This window comes from Ursus arctos, unplaced genomic scaffold, assembly GCF_023065955.2.
Source record: "Ursus arctos isolate Adak ecotype North America unplaced genomic scaffold, UrsArc2.0 scaffold_8, whole genome shotgun sequence".
Lineage (NCBI taxonomy): Eukaryota > Metazoa > Chordata > Mammalia > Carnivora > Ursidae > Ursus > Ursus arctos.
Window position 1 is genome coordinate 16,521,494 of NW_026623100.1, and position 20,885 is coordinate 16,542,378.

The 20,885-nt window shown below is 38.3% G+C and overlaps 1 protein-coding gene across 1 annotated transcript in view; it reads right to left on the reverse strand.

Moving 5' to 3' along the window:
• FBXO11 (F-box protein 11) overlaps positions 1-20,673 on the reverse strand; it is an 84,572-nt gene extending 63,899 nt beyond the window's left edge. The window contains exon 1 of the mRNA XM_026486309.4: positions 19,678-20,673. Coding sequence (XP_026342094.2) covers positions 19,678-19,897 — 220 coding nt within the window. The 5' untranslated portion in view covers positions 19,898-20,673. The remainder of the gene's footprint in view (positions 1-19,677) is intronic.
• Positions 20,674-20,885: the final 212 nt, after the last annotated feature.

Below are 20,885 nucleotides of genomic sequence, written 5' to 3' on the forward strand. Positions count from 1 at the left end.
TTCTTAAGTACTGCTAGGCTGAACTCTGGAAAGGCTGCAGCATCTATACTCCTATTAACACAGGGCATTATCCAGTGTAGTAGTTTTAGAAATTCCACAAATTCTTTGATACTTCTCCCTTCACCAGTGAAGCCTTATTCTCCTCCCCTACTGGCTGAACTTAGTGACTTGCCCCTAGACTAGAAACGTCACTCAAAGAGGTTATAAAAGGCACAGTGGCTTCCTGTTTGGTCTCTTTTAGATCACTTGCTCTGGGGGAAGCCAGATGCCATGTGTCTTAGTCAGCTCAGGCTGCTATAACAAAATAAACTGAGTGACTTAACAGAAATTTATTTTGCACAGTTCTGTAGGCTGGAAGTCCAAGATCATAACGTCAGCGTGGTTACGTTCTGGTGAAGGCCCTTTCCAGGCTACAGATGACTGACTTTTTCTAGTATTCCAACATGGTGGAAAACAGCGAGCTAACTCTCTGGCCTCTTCTTATAAAGGCACTAATGCCATTCAAGAAGGCTCTACTCTTGTGACCTAATCAGCTTCCAAAGGCCCCACCTCCAAATACGATCACACTGGGGGTTAGATTCTAACACAGAAACTTTCAACAAACTTTGGGGGAGACATCAGATTTACAAAAATGTAAAACAATGCTACTCTATTATTTGTTTTGAAAAGGTTATTTTTCGGGTGCCTGTGTGGCTCAATCAGTTAAGCGTCTGCCTTTGTCTTAGGTCATGATCCCAGGGTCCTGGGATCGAGTTCCACATGGGGCTCCCTGCTCAGCAGGAATTTTCTCTAAGAATTTTATTCTCTAAGGACTTTCTGCAATGATGAAAATGTTCTATGCTTTTCAGTCCAGTATGGTAGCCATAGTGAAACAAAGCTAACAGACTGCTACATTTCCTCTATATAACCACTTCATGATTAATGTGACAGAGGAACTGATTTTTAAATTCTACGAATTTTAATTAATTTAAATATAGTCATTTGTGGCAAGTGGCTATCACACTGGACAGCTCAGGTCTGGAGTGCCACTTCTCACCCTGTATTTATCTTCTTATCTGTATGTTTCTCATCCTCTTTTTTTTATTTTTAAAGATTTTATTTATTTGACAGAGACCACGAGAGAGGGAACACAAGCAAGGGGAGTGTGAGAGGGAGAAGCAGGCTTCCCATGGAGCAGGGAGCCCGATGCAGGGCTTGATCCCAGGACCCTAGATCATGTCCTGAGCTGAAGGCAGAAGCTTAATGGCTGAGCCACCCAGGCACCCCTCTCATCCTCTTTTACACCTTTTTTGAAGGATGCAATACGTGCAAAAATAAACTGAAAAATGACTATTTCACTATTATATCTTCCTTCTAGTGTATTCCATCATTCTTGCTTTCTTATTCTTTTTTTTTTGCACAGCAGGAAATAATTGGTGGTAATGATAAAACTCTTAGAAACAGCAAAATATTTCAAGATACACACAAAAAGATCATGAGATTCCATAATGTACCTTAGATTTATAAAAAGGACCTGATGGATTCATGCAACATAGAACGATTTTTTAAAGATTTTCTTTATTTGACAGACAGCGAGCACAAGCGGGGGGGCAGCAAGCAAAGGGAGTGGGAGAAGCAGGCTCCCCACTGAGCAGGAAGCCCAGCATGGGGCTCAATCCCAGAACCCTGGGACCATGACCTCAGCCGAAGGCAGACACTTAACTGACTGAGCCACCCAGGCTCCCCCATAGAATGATTTTTTAAAAAGTAAAATTTTTCTGCTCTTTGGAAGATCTCTAAGAAAGAATAAAAATAATAAAATACCAATGCTTTTAAGTGGTTAGAACTGCTCAAAAAAGAATATAACAAATTAAAATTAGTCCACTTGGTCTTGATGGTATACTAAGAGGTAAGCTTTCCTCATTCCCTTATTTGAGTTCTGCTGGCCTGTAAGTCATAGATTTTATTTCTACTCTTTTCACGGTTACCCTTAAGATAAAGGAAATATAAGCAGCAGCAGCAAACATGTATTGAGTGCTTACATGTACTGAGTAGTGTTCTAATGGCTTTAGGTGTATTGCACTTAATCCTCCCCATAAGGCTATGAGGATTATTGTCATCCCATTTACAGATAAGAAAATTCAGGCACAGGAAGTTGTAGTCACCTTAATGTCACATAGCTAGTAAGGGATAAGCTAGGATTTCATCCAGATAGTCTGGCTGAAGCCACACAAAAATAGCTATTTTTGTAAGATTTAGCCTTAGAATTCTCAGTATTTCCGTATTCACTTCTTGTGAAAAGAAGAATTTTAGCACTTTTCTTTTTTAAAATTTTAAGCAATCTCTCTACCCAACTTGGGGCTCGAACTCACAACCCCGAAATCAAGAGCTGCATGATCTATCAACTCAGCCAGCCAGGTGCCCTGAATTGTAGCACTCTTTACTCAATGTAATCCCCCTTCTTCCAACTTTCTTGTAATTGTCCAGTATTTTGGTTCTATCTTTAAAAACATTATACATATTTACAATCAATAGTCCACCTGATTTATTAACATATTTTACCAATTCTTTGCTCATGATGTATTTATCCAATTCCTCCCTCTCTCTAGTTTCCTGCTCAAGTATATCCTTTGGTTCTTGCATCAAGCTTTTACAGGTAATGAACTCTTAATTTTTGTGTATATACTCACTTTGGGCCTCATTCTTACTGATAACTGATAGTTTAAATGGGTACAGAATTCAAGTTAAACAGTTATATTACCTCTACATTTTGAGGAAAGAACATTCTACTAACTTCCGGAAATTACTGTTCTGGTAAATAGACTGTCAGTATAACTGATATTTTGGTATAGGCACTCTGGCTTTTTTCATCATTTTAAAGAACTCTTTATTTTATTATATGCTACAATTTCACTATGGGGCATTTAGAAGTAGTACCCCCTTTTTTTGGTATTTATCCTGCTAAACAATTGTTCACTAATGTACAATATCAATATGGAAACTTAGGTTTTATTTCAATTCTAAGTCCTCATATGTAAAAGGGATAAATTATACAGGATGGGGGCTATTGTAGAAATAAAACATGAATTTACTATCTACCTAGATCAATAAATGATTGCTATTAATATCACAACCACTACATAGTAGTTATTATTACCAAAATCCCTTGTGTTTTCCCATGTATATAAAGATATCTAATTGCTACTGAAGTGTTTTCAAAAATATTTTCTTGTTATGCTTAATATAAATTATACATCATTTCCATTGTGTATTATAAGTCCATACACTGATATCAGATATCTACTAATATGGAAAATAGGTTCTGGCGAGTTTTCAGAAACTTCAGCGCCAACTGTATTATAAATAAAAACATTCAGGATATCGAACAAGATTACATAAAATATTATCAAATATTTACGGATAATCCTCCACATATTAAGCATAAATGGATCTTTATGCTTACATAAATTTATTACAAAAATGTAAATGACAGTAAGCACCTGAGGCTGAGATATGCGTAGCTACCGCAAAAGCATGGGAATTCAAAAATAAGTGAAGGAACAACTGAGTTCAAAAATTAACAACGGCGCAAAAAAGAAAAAAAAGAAAGAGTAGCAAACTATATGGTTCATTCAAGAACAATGTGTAGATAAGCCTGTCAAAAAAGAATCATACAAAAGAAAAATGGGCAGCCAAAGTATAGAAGACTTTGAATCTGGACTAAAGAATTGAGATTATTTTACAGTTGGTAAAGCCTTGAAGAGAGGAGTGTGTCTAACCCAACTTTAACTTCTTTCTGGAAAAGAAACACCAAGACAAAGTGAACTGTGAGATGAACAGAGTATGATGATGGGAGTTAAAATTCTGTCCTGGTAACTCTTCCATGTTCTCTGTCTGGCCCATTTCCTCTTACTAAGAATATCCTTTATTTTCCCTTTTCTTTATCTGTGACATACTCATTCTTCAAGATCTAGTTTAAGCATTCACTTTCTCTGGCAAGTCTTTTCAAACCATTTCAGCTCTCAGACTGTTTCGCCTCTACTCTTTAGTATTTCATGTATACACTCATTCAATAACATTTAACCTCATACATTAATGGTGGGATTATTTTTTTAAAAAAACCAATTAGGCAACATTTATCAAACTTTAAAATGCAAATATCCCTTTAACACAATAACTCACTTTTATGAAACCAAAATTGTGACATAAACATGTTAAGATATTTGTACAAAGATGTTTACTTCGATACTGTAATAGCAAAAAATAAGAACCTAAATATTAATCAATAGATGTACATTTAACATAAATCATGGTCTATTCATATAATGAACTATTCTGCAACTATAAAAAATAAATAAGGTAATTTTAGATTTATATTGACACAGAAAAATGCCCAGGATATATTTAAGTAAAAACCAAAACCTAACTTATAAATTAATACATACAGTGTGGTTTCTTTTTAATAAGGTATGTGTATTTATATGCACATACATTAAAAAAAAAACTCACCAGTAAACATACACGCACACAGTTAAGAGTTATCTCTCAGGAGTGGTAGGTCAGGGGAAGAGAAAATAGACCTTTTCTTTAAATATTATATACTTCTATATTCATTAATTCACTCGACAATCGCTTAAAAATTTCTAGAGTGCCAGGCATTCATGATTTATACCATTCACTTGGCACTTACACATTAAACATTCAGAGAGACTATTTTATGTTCCTGTTTACTGCACTGAAACATCCTGAAGGCAAGCTTTTACTTCCCACAGTAACAACCACAACAATGCAACTACCTGTTTACAGATTCACACAAATATGTAAAAGTATTTAAAAATGGAATGAACAGGGACGCCTGGGTGGCTCAGTTGGTGAAGCAACTGCCTTCAGCTCAGGTCACGATCTCGGAGTCCTGGGATGGAGCCCTGGGTCAGGCTCCCCACTCAGCGGGGAGTCTGCTTCTCCCTCTCCTTCTGGCCCTCCCCCAACTTGTGCACACACACGCGCTCTCTCAAATAAAATATTTAAAAAAAGATAAAAATGGAATAGTAAGTTCATATCTAATTCATGATAGTTGCTGCTTCTGAGAGGGTAGAAGTGAAAGGGAATGGGATGAAAGGTACTTTTTAAAAAGAAGATTCAGCTCAATAAGCAATATTTTATGTATAATTTTTTCATAAAAACTCTATATTAATCATTTGTATGTTAGAGAAAGTGCAGATTTTTTCCCAGTCGATTATTTGCCTTAATGCTTTGTTTATTAGCACCCTTCACTGCACGGAATTTTCCACTTATGTAGTCAATTTCTTGATGTTCCCTTAATGACTTTAGATTTTTTGGCCCTGCTGAGGAAGAAGTACTTTCTTCCAATTTCTTCTATGACTTTCTAAAAATATTGAGCTCTTAGTTGGAGGACATTATGTTAAGTGAAATAAGTCACTTAGAGTAGGACAAATACTATATGATTCCACGTACATGAGGTATCTAAAATACCAAACTTATAAAAGTATAGGATGGTGGTTTCTAGGGGCTAGGGAGGAAGGGAAAATCAGGAGTTGCTCTTCAACGGGTATAAAGTTTCAGTTATGCGAGATGAGTAAGTTCTTCAGATCCGGTGAACAACTTACTTACTTACTTTCCCATTCATTCATTCATTCATTCATTGTACAGAGAGAGAGACAGCAAGAGAGGGAACACAAGCAGGGGCAGAGGGAGAGGGAGAAGAGGCTTCCCGCCAAGCAGGGAGCCTGATGCAGGGCTCAATCCCAGGACTCTGGGATCATGACCTGAGTCCAAGGCAGACACTGAACAACTGAGCCACCCAGGCGCCTCTGGTGAACAACATTCTTGCCGATAGTTAACAATATTGTATTGCACACTTAAAACTTTGTTAAAGGGTAGATCTCAAGTTAAATGTTTTTATTTTAGTAAAAAAAATTTTTTTAATTGGAAAAAAAAAGCTCTTTAACCATTTGAAACGTATTTTTTGGTATTGTACAAGGTAGGAAATTAACTGAATGCTTCTCCAAATGAATAATCAATAGTCTCAATATCATTTATTGAATAGTACATAATTTCCTTATTGATCTGAAATACCACCATTATCATAAATGGGCACAGTGGAAAAGAACTTTGCCCTGGGAATCTTTACATAAATCTATCATCAATATGGTTCACCTTATACTGAGTAATATAACTGCCTTTTTTTAAATGCCAGTATAGACTTAAAATATTAAGTCAATCTATAAGAAACAAGCTATTAAAATTTACTTGCATATCTTTTTTAAGTTACTGAGTACAAGTATTCTAAAAAATTAATTTTTGTTTAGTTCAACTAAGGAATTACAGAAAACTATGAGATCACAGCTTAACAAATCACTAAATGAAAAATGAACAGAATGATAACAGAATTTTGAAAGAACAGATACCACCATCATTGACTGGGAGTCAGGAAAACAGGGCTCTAATTCCAACCACCACCCTGAACAAGTAAACTAACCTCAAGAATTGGGACTACAGTTCTATATCCAACATTCTATAATTTCTAACTAATTTACCATCTCTAAAATAATTAAAATATCTAATCCTAATAGCTGACACGGAAAATGCAGGGTATATAGTCTTCTTTAGTGGCCTACTTTAGATGTTTACCAGATGTTCTTTATACCAGTGTAAAACATCAATCTAATAATTTAATTTCATTTTCCCTAGATATCTTCTGAGCATACAGAAAAATAACTGAACAACATCCTTAAGAATTACTTTCAACCGGGGCATCTGGGTGGCTTAGTCGGTTAAACTTCTGCTTCAGCTAAGGTCATGGTCCTAGAGTCCTGGGATCCAGCCCCCAGGTCGGGGTCCCTGCTCAGTGGGGAGTCGGCCTCTCCCTCATCCTCTGCCTGCTGCCCCCCCCAATTGTGCTGTATATGTGTGTGTGTGTCAAATAAACAATATCTTATAAAAAATATTACTTTCAACCATGTGAAAGGTTTAGCCACCCTTTAGCTTATCCCTCTTTAGAGTTAACACTTAAATTTTTCCAATAGACATATTTTCAACCACTTCAACATTTTACAAGTCTTATTACTATAAAATGGTTATCATATGTTTACACACACATAAACACATTCTAGGATGATTCATTCAACTGTAGTCCATATTGTTTTCTGCTATACTTAGTTCTGGTTCAACATTTCTAAGCGACTACTCACTTTTTTGTTGTTTCTACAAAGATGAAGGCATTTTTTTCTTAACACACCATTCAAAGTAATTTGATTTCTATACTTGGTTTTTCAGGTACTTAACCTAGCCCATTTTTTTTTTTTTATCATTTATGAACTTAATATGCTCAATAACTTAAATTAGTAATTACATGAACAATCTTGGTCCAGAGAAGGAAGCTGAAGGGAAACAAATAACCATTTACTAAATGTTTATTTGCAAGTGGTTAGTACTATTTTTGTAATTGGTAGCTTCCATATAATACAACTTTTTAAAAATTTCCCAACTATCACAACACCACATGACTACTTCATAAAATAAAAGCTGTATTTAAATCCACCTATGCTGCTCTTGTTCCTTCTTCAGCTACCAAAGTCAGTTTCAGGAAAATACTGTAAATTCATCTGTAATCCGCTCTTCATAAAACTATGTTGATTACTATCTAGAATCTACACTTAATGATTGATTTGCTCCAAACCATAACAGTAGTCCCTACTTTTTTTTTTTTTTTTAAGGTTTATTTTAGAGAGCACGTGAGGGGAGGGAGAAGGGGGGAGGGAGAGAAAAGCAGACTACCACTGAGTGTGGAGCCTGATGGCCGGGCTTGATCTCATAACTCTGAGATCATGACCTGAGCCAAAATTAAAAGTCAGATGCTTAATTGACTGTGCCACCCAAGTGCCCCTAGTAGCCCCTACTTTTTTTTTTTTTTTTTAATATTTTATTTATTTATTTGAGAGAGAGTGAGTGCAAGAGAGAGCACAAGCTGGGGCAGAGGGAGCAGCAGACTCCCCAGTGATGAGGGAGCCCAACACAGGGCTCAACCCCAGCACCCTGGGATCATGACCTGAGCCGAAGAAAGACATTTAACTGACTGAGCCACCCAGGCACCCCATAGAACCTACTTTTAAAAACAAAACAACACAGCTCATCTATTTCAATAAAGCTTTTTAGTACATTTTCTAATAAAATGTTTTCTCTTGGTTAAGGTTTACAAGTAGTCTATAAGATGGTGAGAAGACTGGTCAAATGTGAGATGAGTTAACTCCAAATCTAATAATTAATTTTCGGCTGCAAAGAACTGTATTTTCTGAAAGCCACTGCAGGTTCTTATTTATTCTCAAGCACATTAGGTCCCACAATCCAAAAGGTCTAAGAATACAGTATCCTATAAAGGGAAGGTTGGTTTGTTGTTTTTAACTGATAATGGTGAAACAATTTCCCTTAGCAATCTGTTTCAACTTAATAAATTGATAGTCTCTAATTCTTTCAGGGCTAACTCCAGTTTTATGAGAAGATACCTTCCACATAAAATTAACAAACAGACATGAATCCATACCACCAGGATACAAAAGAAATAGCCACCTGTTATGACCAGTACTAAGTTTTGCTTTTCTTTCTAATATCCAGTTTGTTTGCACACTAAATTTCCATCATTCAGCCAGGAATGTAATTAAAATACTGTTTGTATGTATTTGTATTTACATAACCCACAGTCACAAACTTATCCTAGAAAGACAGACTCATGGCTCAAGTCTCGAGTAACAAATTTGTTTTTCATTCTGAATTAGGACTTTCTTATCATCAGTTATCCTCATCTCCTATAAATGATATACATAAGCAATTATTATCATGAAGTTGCTATGGATACAAAAACTTAAAATGTCCATAAATTAATAAGCACTTAAAACACAGAGAACTGAGATATGTAAAATTTTAAGCTTTTATTCAAGTTTAAAAGGACCTATATGAGGACTTTACCATCAGACCAACTACTATAAATTTACATCACAATCACAGCTATTAAAATCTTTTTAAAAATACAAACCTCTTTCCTTCCAGATTCCATATACAGGATTTGAAAAACAAAGAAATGTAGAAAGAGTAACAAAAATCACCTCACCTCCACCATTCCAAGACACTACTGCTAACATTTCACCAAAAATTTTTAGACACTTCACAAAATCAAGAGTGCATATTCCAAGTTTCAGAGAGTGTATTTTATGTGTTCTCAATGCATGTCTATGATTGATATGTGACATTTTTCCAGCCGTCTAAAATCAGACTTAACTTTACAAACCCTGGACAAGCTCACTACACCCAGATCTCTCAGCTTAGTTTTTCAGCTTTAAAGATTTCAGCTAGGAGGTTCTCAAATCAAATGACTCAGAAATAGAGGACAGGTTCTCTGTGAGATGTTGCAGTAGAGACTAAGACAGCATCAGAAAAAAATCCATAAAGGCACCCTAAGAGTTACAACTACTTGTCTGGGGGACTACAGATGCTATGAAGAAACTTAAAGTGTTGTTTTATCTCTGCAATTGAAGATTAGATTCTGGCAACATATGATCTAACTTAAACCTGTCTACTTTCAGTTTCAGGATATAAGGGCAAAACAATGAATGCAATGATGAAGGAAGAAAGACACCATGAAAACAAGAGAAATGACCCCAACTCTGCAGGTAATTTCCTTCACTAGGCACAAGTTTCTTTCTTAATCATTTACATAAGCATGCTATAACTTAGCTTAAACTTTGGGCTGCAACGATTTTTTTTTTTTTTAAGTAGGCCCCATGCCCAATGTGGAGCTTGAACTTACAACTCCGATATCAAGAGTCGGATGCTCTACCAACTAAGCCAGCCAGGCACCCCCTGCAACAATTTTCTAACTGTGGCACAAAGGTAATTCAATAAATGATTAAAGGGTAGAACACATATGAGACATCGGGGGGGGGGGGGTCATAAAAAACCCTTCATCTTAACATCATAGAAGACTCTCCAACAGACTCGGGTCTTGGAAACACTGGACAGATAAGGTTACAAACAAAACTCTGGTGTGGGGTGTGTGTGTATGTATGTATGTATGTTTGTGTGTATGCCTGCACGTACACGCGTGGCGTGTATCCTTAAAAATATCAGAAGACAGTGAAAATATGTTATTTAAATTTAGTCTCTAACTCAAGTATAAGTTCCATAAAAGCAAGAACCATGTCTGTATAGTAATACCCAACAAATTCAGGCCTCAGTGATTTATACTGGTAATTTAAATGATACAGAAAGTTTTAGCATCTCAGAAGTCACCTCATTCAAAATCCCCTACTTCAGAAATGGGATTAAAAAATCATTCTAGAAAAAAAAAAAAGGCACTTTTTTTTTTTTTAAATCTTCGGTTTTATTAAATTCAAGTTAATTTCAGGGTAGAATTTAGTGATTCATCAGTTGCATATAACACCCAATGCTCATTACATTGAATACCCTCCTTAATGCCCATCACCCAATTACCCCATTCCCCAGCAACCCTCACTTTGTTTTCTACAGTTAAGAGTTTCTTTAAAAAAAGCCATTTTGCTGAAAAAGCTCAGGCTCCTTCTTCCCAAACTTAACAGCAACATTTACTCAATGTGGCTATGTTATTTAAAAAAGGAAGGAAGGAAGGAATGAAGGAAGGAAGGAAAGAAGGAAGGAAGCAGTCTCTCCACACTGCTTGTTGTAGACAAGAAAGAACAACTGTTAGCACTAACACTGAACTGGTAAGTGCTAAAAGAGGAGACACAAAATAATAAGATCTTACTCTTTTTGGTATCTAAGGCTACCATATCATCAGTTTCAAGCAAGTGGTTCCTTAAAAACAAAGCCCTGTCCTAGTCACAGACGGCCTGTCATTCTGGGGATATTTGTATGGTGGGGAATAGGAGCTTATAAGCCACTAACTAGCATCAACTACACATCAGGAACTGATAGATCTGGCCAAGGACTAGAAAAACAACTTGAAAACAAAATGTGCCCCAATTTTTCTATAGAAGTTTTACAATTTTATATTTATATTTATAATTTTATATTTATAATCAAGATATGCAGAAAAAATAAAGTGAAACAATCAACCAAATAAAATATTTTCACAGGAGTTAAAAGGATAAGCTTAAAAGTAGTAAGAAACAGGATTCCAAACTGAAATGGAGAAACACAAGTATTTATGACAGTAGCAAAAATAAATAATTTTTGGAATGAAGGCTTAGAATCACACAGTAAAGTCCATAATATTTTTGAAAATTCCTATATTAAAAAAAGATTTCCCTCCTCCTCAAAATAAACTCAACTTACAACCTTTGGGGAAAATTACAGTATTTTAAGTTGATGGGTAAACTTCCTAATGCTGGACTTACAGCATACAGACCAAAAGACTTAAGAAAACCACTAATATCTGAAATAAAATCAATTGTTTTAGCAACATTATTTATGAGATGCCATATTCATATCTGTCTTAAAGCTATTTTACTTTCCATGTAAATGGAAGCTCTGCCTCTGGGAAAAGAAAACTAATGGTATCATTTGAGGTATAAAACTTACCAGGAACGTGTACATGTGTTCACCAAAAGATATACATAAAATGCTCATAGCACCACTATTTCTGACAGCCAAAGATGAAAACTCTATGTCTATTAATTATACAATGAATAAATTGTAGTATACTCATACAATGTAGTATTATACAGCAACAAGAATGAACAAACTATTGCTACAAGCAACAACATGGATGCAACAAACAAATATTGAGTGAAAGAAGCCAGACACAGGAATACATACTGGGTGATTACATTTATATAAAGTTCAACAGACAAAACTAATCCAAGCAGTTAGAAAAACAGGGTTGGGGATAATGAGTGGGAAGTCCCGGAGGGTGGGTGGGTGGGAGAAGGCCGGGATGGGATGAATACTACTTCTGGGATGCTGGTAGTGTTTATTTCTTGATCTAGGTATTACTGGCTACACAGATGTGTTTACTTAGTGTAAAGTCATCAAGCAACACACCAATAATTCGTGCACTTGTATACTTTCATTAAAACCTTAGTTTAAAAAACCTAATAAAATTATTTTGACAATTTAAGTAATTATAGTTATATATAGTATACACACATATATATAATTATATATAGACTGTTTCTAATTCAAATGACCACTGCTAATTTAAATGACCCATACATACTGCCACTCCCACTTGCTCTAATTCTTTTTCTTCTCTCCATCCCCCATCCCCAACCCAAAATCAAGGCTTTTGAAAAAATAAAAAGTGAAACTTTTAAGAAAAATTTTAGAGTCAGAAGTAGATTAGGAAAAACAACAAATGTGTAAGGTAAGTGATTCTTGCAAGACTCTTCTACCCTCTTCCTCCCCTACATGCTTATTTTGTCTACGAGGAAGAACTCCGAGCCAAAAAGTCTTTGTCCAAATCACTTATGTCTATCTCTTTTACTGGGTCTAAAATACCAAAATTTGACAAAGTGATCAGTTTCTTAAAAATGCAAATGCATTTCAAAGGATTATGAAGTTACCATTTACACACAACTGTTCATTAGATCTGTGGCTACTTTTAATAGAAAAATGAATAATTCCACAATTTCTTTTACTATGCAATCACTTTGCCAATAACATTCAATTTCAAAATACAATGTCCTCACCCACCCCCATTTCTTTCAAACACGTCTTCTTTGATCCTTTATCTCTGCCATGATACAAACCTGGAGTGATTTCTACTTTCCATTTGTTAAATTCTACATCACTTCTAATTTTTCTTAAAGCCTGTCTTTTTTCCAAAGATGTATGATTATGTAGGAAGAAACAATTACTAATGATATAAATATACCAATCCTGTCCAACTCAAAATATAACAGGTGAATAAAAAAGAGCTCTATGTTCTTCCTCTTCCCCACTTGCTTACTTCCTAAGTGTCAGATTCTCATAAAGCCATGTGGTCTTATACATACTGTGTTATACACTGTGGATGTAAGATACAAAATCAATACTTGAGTGTAAAAAAGAATTCTTGAACCTAAACTCAAGTAAAGTCAGCAAACCAGCAAAGGCTAAACTGATTTAAGTCCGTTATCAATACATGGCACTAAAGAAATCAATGTCAAAGATTGAACCCGTATAAAAGCCAGTTAATTCCACTCTGAGGAAAAACTTTCAACAGTCAAAGATTTTGACACAACCTAACTCAACCATCTGGAAAATGAGTGTTGTTGCATGCTAGAAGAAAACAGTGAAGCTAAGATTTTCACTGTTACCAGAAAAATAATTTTAAAGCACAGGTTACTACTCCATTTCTATCACTCAATTTCAAAGCTTTGAGAAAACAGAAAAGCAGGCTCTCTTCACAAAAAAAAAAAAAAAAAAAAAAAAAAAAAGATTGGTATCTCTTCTCTCATAAGATGTGGAAGTATTCCATAATGTTTTTAAAGGTTTAGCCACCAGTTGAGAGAATAGCATTTAATCATTTTTTCTCCTTTTTCTGAAGTCACACAATTATCCATTCGTTAGAAGGGCTAAACATTTGACAAATGGAACTTTAGAAATTGGGAAGAGTAAGCAACTACATACAGAACTTAAATTTGCTTTAATATACTCTCTTACTTGGGGTTTTTTAAAACAAAAAAAATACACAATTAATGTATTTGTTTTTAAAGTAAATATTTTTGATATTTCCTTAAACTAAAATAAATTATATAAGGGAAGTTAGTTGGTTTCATTTCTCTGTTTTCTAAGGATTAAGTTTACACACATTTCTTGTGTTAACCTAACATATATAAAAGCCCCAGGCTATATATCTAAAGACATCAAGCTTTGGTGACAAAAGCATATTTAGCCCACAAACCTGTCAAAACTACTACTGAAGTATAATTTAACTCATATCTTTTTCCTTCCTGAAATAGTCTAGTCTATAACCATGAGCTAAAATGACTTAACACCTTTTATTCATAGCTTATGAGTTATTCAAGGGAAATCTACCCCTTTTTGTACAATGGATGCTTAGTAATCTCAACAAGCTGGAAAAACATGCTGGCCAATCAGTGAAATCTTTTCTGGAGACAAATGTACATTAGAGGTAAAATTATGACCAGAGGGTTACTTAGAAAATGTGAAAGCAGATGTTTAACAATCAATGGCATCAGACTACTGTACCAGCCTTCAATAAAATAGAGGGGATAAAATAGGGGACAGATGTGCTTCAAGGCTAGATTATTCCCTCCCCTAAATGTAATGAAGACATTCTGCCAAACCCATTTTGTTATCTCCTCTTGTTTATGGGAAGACTCAGTGATATAAATCCATTTTGAAATTCTTCTCTGCTATTTACTATGAATATTCAATGCTGATTAATGTCCATCTTACAGAATTGTTGTAAGGGTTAAATGACAGTGTATAAGAAAGTATCTGACATAGACTCTAGTACCTAAGCAGAAACAGAGACCTAAGTTTATTATTATTCTCAATACCCATTTCTTCCATTTCCTTACTCTTTCTTTAAAGAATATTTCAATTCATTAGGTATAAAATAAATGACTTATAATTATAAACCAGTCTCTCTAAGGTTATACGAAGTCACCTAGATTCCATTTTGGGGAATGCCAAAAACTAACAACTCATGCACATTTTATCTCTTGGGTTTAGTTTTATATACAACTGATTCCATTCCTTACTGTTATTTTAATATTTTTTAAAGTTGCCATTCACTGAGCATCTATCAAGTGCTAGGTACTTAAATCTCTCAGCAATAACTATTCCATAAGGCAAGTATTATCACCCCCATCTTAAAGCTAATGAAGTAAGGCTCCAAGAGTTTACACTGCTTGCCCCATGTCAAATAGCCTGTTGATGGTGTATCCACGATTAGAATCCTCATTTAGCCAGCTGTAACTCTGAGCTCTATCATACTGCCCAACTGCCTCAACTCTTATATTTTGCTTCTTTGTAATTTTATTTTCAAAGGGTAAAAACTACAATTTGGGGGTACACTGTCAGCAATCTCACATAAACTGGAATTCTCTGGAAGTTGAGAAGGCAATTCAAAGGGCTGATTAGATTAGTAGTCTAAAACAAAATAACCCTTCAGAGACTAGTGGGACAAGATAGACACAAAATAAGAGTAACTCATTAGTAAGGAATAAATTGGAGGACAATAAAAACCCTCAAATTGAAATAATTCATTATTACAGATTGTTTAGCTTCAAAATTAAGACAAACAGGGAAGGGGGGAACCCTGAGAAAATACTCACTAGCCTTGAATTCTGCCAAATTTAAGTCTTGGGGTCCTAACAGGTCAGAATCTACTGGTAGTTCTTGCCTTACCTGATAGGTCTCCAAGCTGGCTGACCTGTCCCTGGGTTTGCCAGAACTTCCAGTAAAGAAAGAGAAAAGTAGTATAGTGACAACCCATAGGCCTCGTCAGCGGAACTTTAACATTGGCAGTGTCACTATCTCATTCCTATACCTCAAATAATTTGTAAGCTTTGAGAAAACAGGCTCTCCTCCACCCCACCCAAACACACAAGAAAACTGGGTGACATCTCTCCTTTCATGGATGTAAATATTTTGAAGGTATAGCCACAAGAAGGGAGAGCAGTGCCCCACAGTACTTAATTCCTAAAACAGGGAAAATCATGTCCCTTGTCCAGAACTCTTCTATCAAAAAACGTTGCAGAACTTCCTTATTCTTGTATTCTTTAAGTTCCTTATTCTGAAGAACCTGAAGGTAAAATATCATGAGCTAGAATAAGCCCACAGAAACTATGATTAGCATGCATGACTAGAACGCTAAGGAGTTTCCTGGCTGCTGAATATTATAAATATGTAGCTCCATCAGGAATATTTCATGTAATACTATATGTACTCAATTACTTCAATAAGTTTAGTTAAAACAAAACAAAACCCTGTAATTCCAGGGTCATAGGTGGGATTTTCATCCCACAAATATGAAATTAAAAAGACTGATTACTATTTTGCTCTATATGATTATTTCAGACTAGAAATTAATAGCAATACCCATTAATATATTGTATTCATTAAATTTCTTTAACTATAAATGATTACACAGTTAAAATTTCAGCACTTCAAAAGATCTTATGAATTTTCCACCCAGAAAAAAAATTACATCTATTTTCAAAAACTTCCATATCAAGATTTTCAGTTGTCAAATTTCATCTTTTATTAAAACATAATGAATGAGAAACTAATAATAGTGATTAATTCCAGGTAGGAGAATTTGGTATGTGAGGCAAGTGGAGGCAAGAAACTCTGGAATTTTAAATCATGTGCACTTATTACCTATTCAAAGTAATCAATTTTAACTACAAGCTAGAAGTGCTCAGAATATATAGCACTTCTGAGGCTTGTAAGCTTTCCTCATACTTCTCCTAGAAAAAGACTGCCAAAGAGATATTAAAATAAATTCAGCAGCACAAGTTGCAAAAGCGAAATCCTTTTAGGATTTTTAAAAGAAAATATAAAAAATCTAACCCCACACTACTTCCAAATTCACTGAGTCTGAAATGTTATTACACCAAAGTGTCCCTATGTGCAACACAAGTTATTTTCTACTAAAGTGGTATGTGAAATCCTAAACTCTGGAACTTAAACTAAAAGACCAAAACATATAATGATTAGTATTCCATCTTAAGACAGTGGGCCATTTCAGATAACATGAGTGAAGACAGCATTCCATGAAACATCCAGGCCAATTATTTCCCAATGTGGGTTATAAGTAATTCTCCCCCATGGAAGGCTTTGAAAAGTCCTGGTAAGAATTCAATCTATAACACTGTTTCTTTCTACTTCAAACATTGGCCATTACATATATAAGAAAGTGTGTGTGTGTGTGTGTGTGTGTGTACGTATGTGTGTATTTAAGGACATATCAAGAAAGTTTTTAGACCAATTAACTTGTGGGTGAATAAGCAACTAAAAACCAACCCTGACAAAATTTTTGCTTGGGGAAAAAAACCCCAAACTTTCTTGTAACGATTCTATTACCACTAAAAAGCCAAAAGTCCATCCTTTATATGAAATATATAGACTGAATTAAGTTGTCTTAAAAACAGTAAGTCTGACTTCAATTCTTGGCCAGGAAAGCTGTCTGATCTACTGTTATGTAACTCTATCCAAACTCTAATGTAAGAGTTACATATCCATTAAGAGTTAGTAAAAAAGTAAAACACATACACGTGTTAGCGGTAGTTCCTTAATTACCTTGTCAAAATTATGAAACCCAGCATATTCTTAAACAAACAACAACAAAACCTCTCCTATACAAATCAGAAATAGTGACACTCGGCACGCTCCACAAAACTTTTAAAATAAAGAGTATTCCTTTTGGCTAACTTCTGATTATGTGAACTGTACATTTTCAAAAAGTAATTAAATTACCAATTTCTGAAGAATTACATATTTTACATAAATCTGGCAAAAACTTTATCAGTCTTTTAATTTAACTTAATGTTTTATTCATCTTAAAGCCGTTTATTTGCCCTCTACAAGACCCACAGCATTTTCCCTGAAGGCTAATCAGCAAGTTCTTTTCCCCTCTGTGCCAACACAGAATCTCCAGAACAGTTTCTACTAGCTGCAGCAAAGCAACAATTCCACAGTGCATCTGATTTACTATCTGGTTAGGTACATACTGAAATCCTGATTTCATGAACATCTTTGTCAGTTTATGCACATGAATGAAAAGAAAACTGACACTCTGGCATGCCAATGCCAACAACCAAGTCACTTTACTTCAAAAGGAAACAGACTTTAGCAGCTAATAATTCACACAAATGAAGAAAAGTATCCAAGATTAAAGTACCTCGACTAAGTTTGAAATTACATCGCGAAAAGGAGATTCAGAATGTTTTAAAATACACAGTGAGACTAAATTAAGTTTGGCCAAACATTTGATTCAGCCCTAATGCTATGAACAATCAGTACGTCTTGAAAACGCTTACTTATTTCTAACAATTAAATCCTTACTATGCTAGGATTTCAATCTAATGTCACTGTTTTATCAAAAAATTTTGTGATACAAAATACAGTGGAAGGAGACTTGAGTATTATTTGAATGGAACACAGGAAAACCCTGATATGCAAATATGAAAGGAAATGATGAAACTACAAACATTTTTAATTTACAAAAAAATGGTGAATGTATCAAAGAATCATTAAAACATATTCGCCAATAATGTTACACAAGACCTCTAACTGGCTTGAAACATCACATTCTTTCAAGCAACATATAGCAAACTGCTTTCTCAAGGACTATCTGTAACAGTGACTAGTGAAAACCCTTTGAACTATTTTTCAGATTATCATCTCTCTTCCATTTAAGTATTTTCGTCAAGTACAACACTGAAACAGTTTTTAAGGAAAGAATGTATAATTTTTAAAAGGCATTTAATCTCAATTCCCTTAATCAAAGGAGGTGTGACAACCAACGCATGTAAAATTAACCTTAATCCGCCAACGAAAACACGCAAAATGTCTCCTAACAATTCCCCTCCTCCTTAAAACAACAACCGTACACATAAATATGGTACTGACCTCCACCCCCACTGAGAGCAGCTAATTAATAAAGAGAATAGTTATGTTTGGAGACCAAGGTGCAACACCCTACCTCATAAACCTCCCAAAATAACCACAACATCAAAGTAGAACCGAACATTATTTTTGCTAAACCAAGAATCCAACCCCCGGGAGCCTCAGCCCTTAGACAATGGTGGTTACCAGACAGAGCTGCACAGTTGGGTCCAAATGACACATTTCACTAGGCCTTGGACACAGTACACACTCACACTCTCCCAAGGGGCCAGTTCGAAGGAAGGGGCGTTCAAACCCCACTAGGAGACAGAGGGTAGCACGGTGGCGTAGGGGTTCGCTAGGGGAGGACAGGCGAGAGGGGTGGTCGATAGAGCGGAAGGGTAACTGCACTGCACGCGAGGGAGGGGGCTGGAAATGGCCGATGGATTCTATATTTATTTATTTAAAGGTCTTGATTTAACGGGTCCTTCCCAGGGGTTCTGTAACTAAAGCCAAACTGCGCAGCAAACATTGTGGGGTTGGGAGAGTAGTCGCTGCTCCCCCTACCCCGTGACTAGGGAGGGGGGTGGGGGAAACAAGTTCCCCGGCCAACACCACAGACCACTCGGATTCCCCCCCTTCCCCCTCCTCCACAGGAAGGGGGAGGCTAACAGAGAAAAGGGGGAAAACAAGTTCCCCAGCCAGCCCCACCGCCCGATCACTCCCAGTTGTTCCCCCCCACCTTCTGTTAGGAAGGGGGAGGCTAAACCGTGGAAGGCAGTAGAAAAGGGGGGAAATCCCACCCTTTGCCTTCCCCCACCCTAGCTACCAACAGACTCCTGCGGGGTCCGTGAGCCAGGCGAGAAGCCAAAGGATGGGTGGGGGTAGAGGGTGCCGAGCCCCCGCAACCAAACAAAGCGCGGCCTGAGCGAGAGCCCGGGCGAGTGGGGAAGCCGCGGCTTTTCCTGCCGGCCGGGGCCCGGGCCGGGCTGACACTGCGGCACCGGCGGACCCGCCTCCGCTCAGCCTCCGTCTCCCACCCCGGGGGCGCACAGGCCTCCCCCACCCGCCCCGGCCTCCCTCCCCGCGGGTCCCGGCCAGCCGGCGCCCGAGCCGGCGGGCGGCGGGGAGGGAGCGCGGCCTTACCCCGCTCGCCGGCGTTGTTCCGCTCCTGGGGCAGCGGCGGAGGCGGCGGTGGCGGCGGCGGAGGCTGCTGCTGCTGCGGCGGCGGCGGAGGCTGCTGCTGCGGCTGCTGCTGGGGCGGCTGCGGCGGCGGCTGCTGCGGGGGCTGCTGCTGCTGTTGCTGCACCGGGCGCGGCCGCGACACTCGCCTGGGTCTCCGGTTGGCGGCTCGGACGGAGTTCATTTGCCGGGCTGAGGTGGCGGCGTTGGCGGAGGGACACACACACACACACACGCACACGCACAGCGAGCTCCGGGGCAGGAGAAGGGGGTGGGGAGGGGGAGGAAGGAAAGGGGGCGAGGGGAAGGGGAGATGGGAAGGGCGGAGGGGGCGAGCGAGACCCCGAGTCAAGAGAAAGGCCCGCGGAGACAGAGACCGAGCAAGGCCGGGCGGGCCTGACGCACGGGGAAGGCCGAGGCCGCCGGGCGGGGCGGCCGCGAGGGACGGAGACAGAAAGACGGGCAGAGCGAGAGAAAGAAAGAAAGGGCGTCCGCCCGCCTGGGGATCCCGAGGCGAAGCGCGGCGTCGGCGGGTGAGGAGACAGACTCCGGTCCCGCCGACTCCCGAGCGGCGTCTCCGGCGGCGGGGGGGAGTGGGCGGGCGGGCGAGGAAGGGAGAAGGAGGAGAAGAGAGGGAGAGAAGGGAGGGAGGGAGCAGGGGGCGCCCGGCTCTTTTTTTTTTTTCCCTCTTCCTCCCCCCCACACCCCCTGAAAGAGATTTCTGTGAGGAATTTTTTCTTTCTTCGGCCTCTTCTCTCTCCTCCCCCCCCTTCTCTCCTCGGCGAAGGGGAAATGAGTGTGAAGGGAGGAGATAGAGGGAAAAAGAGGCGTCGTCGTTCCTCCTCCTTAAAGGAACCTTTCCTCCTCCTCCTCCTCCTCCTCAACCCCGTCGCCGCTGCTTCTGCTGCTGCTCCGTGGCAGGAGGAGCCATTGACACCGCCGGAGCCTCCACTCGCCCAGTGGGTCCCTCCCCGCCGTGGGGCTGGCCAGGGGCGCGAGGGAGGGCCGCGGGGCGGCGGGGGGAGGGGTGAATGGGCGGGGAAGCAGAGGGGCGGGGATTCCAGCCAAGCAGCCAATGGAGAGATCCCATACAACCTTCAGGCCAATGGGGCCTCCGCTCTTATGGCGAAGTCCCTTCCTTCAACGCCCTGTTTCCTCTCTCGGGTTTCCTC